The sequence below is a fragment of the Chrysochloris asiatica genome, unplaced genomic scaffold, assembly GCF_000296735.1.
Source record: "Chrysochloris asiatica unplaced genomic scaffold, ChrAsi1.0 scaffold00220, whole genome shotgun sequence".
NCBI lineage: Eukaryota > Metazoa > Chordata > Mammalia > Afrosoricida > Chrysochloridae > Chrysochloris > Chrysochloris asiatica.
The window spans coordinates 3,234,090-3,239,847 of NW_006408738.1; the positions used below are offsets into that span (position 1 = coordinate 3,234,090).

At 43.1% G+C, this 5,758-nt stretch overlaps 1 protein-coding gene across 1 annotated transcript in view; it reads left to right on the forward strand.

Moving 5' to 3' along the window:
- The first annotated feature begins 1,724 nt into the window (after positions 1-1,724).
- Positions 1,725-5,758, forward strand: part of LOC102832438 (sulfotransferase 1C1-like) — a 42,835-nt gene continuing 38,801 nt past the window's right edge. Inside the window, exon 1 of the mRNA XM_006873043.1 lies at positions 1,725-1,902. Coding sequence (XP_006873105.1) covers positions 1,725-1,902 — 178 coding nt within the window. The remainder of the gene's footprint in view (positions 1,903-5,758) is intronic.

Sequence of the window (5,758 nt, forward strand, 5' to 3'; positions counted from 1 at the left end):
ATGGCATTTTCTTAGGAGATGGAAACGGTCTATATCTTTTTTTATTATTATTGTCATTTGGGGGAGAGTTTGCAGAGCAAACTTTTCCATTCAACAACTGACACACATTTTGCTGTGGGACATGGTTGCAATCGCCTGGGTGCAAGAGCACCCTCCCGGTTTTCTTCGTCAGTCCCCATTTCTAACTGTCCTTCTTTCCTACCCCCTTCACGCCTTCTGAAACTTGTTTTTGGGCAAACACGGGCATTTTTGGTCTCAAAAAGTTGACTGTACTGGGGAGCATGCTCCTTCCTGGTGTGTGTACTCATCTGATAGGGTTGTCTAGTGTTTGGCTACAAGCTGATCTATATTTTAACCTGATTGATAGTTACCTGGAGGCTTATTGTTGTTAAGTGCCATCAAGTCAGTTCTGACTCACAGTGATCATGTCTATGGTGTCCAAGGAGCAGCTGGTGGGTTTGAACTACCTACCTTGCAGTTAGCGTTCCAGTGCTTATCTTATAGTGCCACACCAGGATTCCTAGGTGTTGTACAAATAAAAATTAATCAAACTGTAACGTGTGTGCACTTTACTTTACATAAACATCCTGGTATGGCACTGTAGGATCAGCACTAGACTGTGAACCGCAAGATCGGCAGTTCAAACCCACCAGCTGCTCCTTGAAAATCTTATAGAGGGTCACGATGAGTCAGAACCAACTCGACAGCACTTAACAACAGCAACATATATTTTAAAGGAGCCCTAGTGGTGCAGTGGTTAAGTGCTCAGCTATCAAGCCAAAGGTCAGAAGTTCAAACCCACTCGCTACCCCTATGGAGAGTGCTGTGACAGTCTGCTTCCATGAGGTTTACAGCCTTGAAAACACCTCAGGAGTCCCAATGCCAGAAGGACTAGATAGCTGTTGCCTACCAATACCCACTGCTCTGAAAGGGGTCACAATAGAATACTCTTGGCACTGTGAGAGACACTGTGGAACAAAACTCAAAATCATCCAAAAGACCTGGTTTACTGGTCAAATAGAGCCTGGAGGAACCCCCAAGACAACGGTCCTTAGTCATGTTTCAGATCTGGAGCTGAATTCATCTTTAGGCTGACTTTTCAGCCATGAATTGAACCAACTCAATAGCATCTAAGAGTAGTAACAACACAACCATCTTAGGAACTAGAACGAATTTCAAAGTTGCCAACTGGTGAATCTACATTTAAAGCTAACATGTGATCTTTCAACAGGAATGAGAAAGAGCTTCTCTACTGATGAGCAAATTCAGAACAGAGAAGCACTTTTCCATAAGAAAAAGAACAAAAGGTGAAAAGAAAGAAAAGAGGCCAGTTCCTGGTGGTTTCTTTCAGACAATCTTTCAGGATTTCCTCTCGATTTTCCATCTTCAGGGCATCTGTAAGATGTAGGAAGTGATCTGGGTGATTTGGGCAGTCCCTTAGTACAGATGCCCCCCATTCTTCTTTCTGGCAGTATCTATTTGAGGTACTGCCTGAGCCTAGCCAGTAAGGAAGGTAAATATCTATTCTGGCACAGAGCTGAAGATTCTGTTCCAGTTTCACTCAGATTTAAAGAACTACAAAAATTATCTCTTTGTTTGAGCATACATACCTGAAACCAATGGCCAAAGCTCTGTACTCAAGGCATCAAGATATAAAGCCTACATAAATTCCAACTTTCATTTACTCTTCAATTTCTTCAGCTAGTGCTCACTTAGATGTAGAAATGGCCAACAAGAAGGTAGACGACAACGAGGAGTCAGAATGCAACATCCTAGCTTTATGTGAATTTTCCATATTGGATGGCATCCTTCTACAAAAGAAATTATGCAGGAGCTGGGACAAAATTTGGGACTTCCAAGCCAAACCTGATGACCTGATCATTGCATCGTATCCCAAATCAGGTATGTAAATGACGAGAAAATAAAGGAAAGCAGAAGTCAGAGCCTTCGTCAGATCCTTTTAAGACCAGAGTGTAAAGTTCAAGATCAGAGAGAAGCAAAGTCTTTGACTCTAAATCCCATGTTGCTGTTGTTGAATACCTTCAAGCTGGTTCTGACTCATAGTGACCCTGTAGAGGCTTTCTGAGGGGCAGCTGGTGGGTTTGAACTGCTGACCTTGTGGCTTTCAGTCCAGTGCTGATCCTACAGCACCACACCAGGAATCCATAAGTAACATAGGACCTAAAATTTTTCTGGAAAGCTACATATTTATTTTAAGATGAAAAGTACCTTTTTAAAAAATTATCATGCTGTTGTTATGTGCCGTCCAGCCAGATTTGACTCATAGCAACTTGGTAGAGGGTTTGTGGGGCTGCAAATCTTTACTGGGTCAGAAAGCCCTGTCTTTCTCCTGAGGAATGACTGATAGACTGAAGCTGCTGACCTTGAATTAGCAGTTCAACATGTAACCCAATAAGCCACTAGGGCTCCTTCTCAATTACATGTATGTTGTTGTTGCTGATAAGTGCCATTGAGTCGGTTCCTATTCAGTATGACCCTGCATAGGGTTTCCAAGAAGTCAATCTTTGTGGGAGCAGAAAGCTTCATCTTTCTCCCATGGAGTAGCCAGTGGACTCAAATCCCCAACCTTGGGGTTTGCAGTCCAGTGCTTACGCTATGTATTTGTTGTTGTTGTCAGGTGCCATCAAGTCGGAACCGACTCATAGCGACCCCATGCACAGCAGAACAAAACAATGTCCGATCCTGGGCCACCCTCACTACCGCTGCCACACTTGAGTCCATCAGTGATGCCATCTGGCCAATCCATCTAGTTGGGGGTTTTCCTCTTTTTCTCTGACCCTCCACCTTACCCAGCATGACATCCTTCTCCAGCGACTGTTCCCTCCTGACAATGTGTCCAAAGTATGCGAGACGAAGCCTAGCCATCTTGGCCTCCAAGGAGCACTCTGGCTGCACTTCTTCCAAAACAGATCTATTGGTTCTTTTGGCAGTCCATGGCACCCTCAATATTCTCCTCCAACACCACAACTCAAAGGCATCAGTTCTTCTACGATCCTCTTTATTCACTGTCCAGCTTTCACATCCATAGGAGGTTATTGAAATCACCATGGCTTGGTATTTGTAGTTGTTGTTAAGTACCAACATGTAGATTCAGACTCATAACAATGCTGTATGGAGAAGAACGACTACTGGGTTCGAACCACCAACCTTGTGGTTTGCAGTCCAGTGCTTATCCTACAGCACCACACCAGGAGTCCTCTCTTTCTCTGTGTGTGTGTGTGTGTGTGTGTGTGTGTGTGTGTACAGAGAGTGAGAGAACTGCTCCTCAGAAACCCTGTACAGGGTCACCATGGGTTGGAACCAACTGATCAGCACATAACAACACATAACATATACATATATGTTCATGCATAACCAAAGTAGGTTGTTCAGGTCAAAATTATCCATGTTAACCATTTTCACTTCCACTCAACAAATATTTATCAAGAACTTATCAGAAATATCAGACACTAGCATCAGCAACAGTCATAAGCACAATGGTCATTAGCTTCCCTGACAGCACTTATTGCCCAATCTGGTGAAAAACAAAACAAATCATTGCACACATCTGTTTATGTAGTTGTTGTTAATGTTAAGTGCCACTGAGTTGGTTTCAAATCATAGTGATGTGTATAGGGTTTCCAAGGAGTAGCTGGTGGATTTGAAGAGGCTAGCAATCCAGGGCTTGCCCTCGAGTGCTACACCAGGATTCTCATATGTGGTAAGGACTGGGAATGTAGACAGGCCAAGAGTGACTATTGAGTGTCATTATTTAGACTGGAGGAAGTATGGTGAAGGAACCCTGAGTCCTTGTGATTGCTACAGCAGGAATGTGGGGGACAAGAGCAGCGACCTCCATTTGAAGAAAAACCCAGTAGGACTTGCTAATGGAAACTGTCTGAGTGGTGAGGGACAGAAAGGAAACAAGGATGACTCCAAGATCTCGAATTGGACGAACCAAGTGGATAGCAGTACCAAGTACTGAGTTTGGGAAGTCTGGAGGAACAGGGAGATGGGGTCTACAAAGCAGGCACATCAGTTGAAGGGGATCAGAAGTGGAATTGGGATGACGATATGTGTGAATGTTTTCATTCCCCAGAAGACAAAGATAGTAGGTTGGACCAGGAAAGTGACAGTAGAGATGCTGTTGTTGTTGCTAAGTACCGTATAGGGCTTCCGAGAAGCACCTAGTGAGCTTGAACCACCGACTTCGGGGTTCAAAGCGACCTTGCAGTCCAGCGCATTAATCCACAGCGCCATACCACGGGACTCCAATAAAGATAGAGGGATGGAAAAAAAAAAGTGAAATGCATTTTGGATAGAAGATCACTTGAAGTGTGAGTGATAGTGATGAATCCTGGGTGACTCTCTTGTGACCGGCTCAGGGGACTGGGATTAAGAAAGACTGGGAGAGCAAAACTTATAGTTCCTTTAAGAGGGCTAAGAAGGTGAATCTACAGTTACATTTTGGACATAAAATTTACGATGACTTTAAAACCGCGAACTGGAGATATAAATGGGGCCATCATATATAAATAACTAGGTGAATTCGCACTCCAACTTAAGATAACATTGGAGTTGTTATACGTGTTATACATGCATGTATGTTTATACATGTTATACATGTATGTTTGCCTAGTTTCCATTCAGAGACACACTCCTTGATCTCAGTCCACCGAGTACCAAGTATCATTTCCAGTGTGTTCAGTTCTACCTAATTGTATGATTCACTGAAGTTTCACCGTCAGTACTATATACACAACATTCTTGTAAAGCATAACTACTTCCTGAAGCTCTAATAATTATGCCTAAAGTCATTCCGTTTTGTAACACCATCTTCCTCATGGTTGCTGTCTCTTCATTTCAAGCATCCAGTCCTTTTTCTGGTTGCTTGTGGCTCTGCAGATACATTTTTTACAAAATTTCTAAATTAGTTATGTTGTTGATAAGTATAGTCAAGTTGGTTCAAACCCACAGTGATCCTGTATAAGGTTCCCAAGGAGCGGCTGGTGAGTTAGAACCACCGACCTTGGGATTCAAACCGACATTGCAGTCCAGCACATTAGCCCACAGTGCCACACCAGGACTCTGCATGAGTTAAAACATTTCCAGTATTAGGGTGAGTTTCTTTTAGCATCAATCATGAGTGACTTGATTCTAGGAAGTCTCCTGAAATATGTTTATTCAGAAATGTAAGTCTCCACACCATTGTTTTCACAAATTCAAATAAACAAGCTAGCAACAGAGGTGCGTGTATTTCCTTAGAACAACAACTCAGCTCTGGAGCCTGTCCAGGATCTAGTCTCCTTATCAGAACACACTCACCTGCTTTCCACTGTATTCTTTCCATCTCAGAGACTAACTTCTGTCACCCTCTTAACGTCCCTAAATATGGCTCTGGAATTCATCTTGGCTGCCTCTGTTGATTGGCATACTTAAAAAAAAAAGGCACCACCAAGACGCTGTAAACAGCATACAGCACCTCTTGGCACCTGGGGCAAAACCCCCAGGCACTGGTTTCAAAACTTCTGCTTGAACTGGAATGGGTTCAGCAGACAAACTCCCCCAACCCCCCAATCTGTGGTTCTGTCTGCCCAGGTTTACTAGGTACTCATCCTAACTCCACACTTTCCATCTGAAGCTGTCCTCCAATTACTTTTACTTTTGTTAATCCTGTGATAAAACATAAGGTATCTTCTACTTTTCTTCCAACAAAAGAGTCATCGAAAGGAGAAAAATTCAGGGAACCTTTTCCACT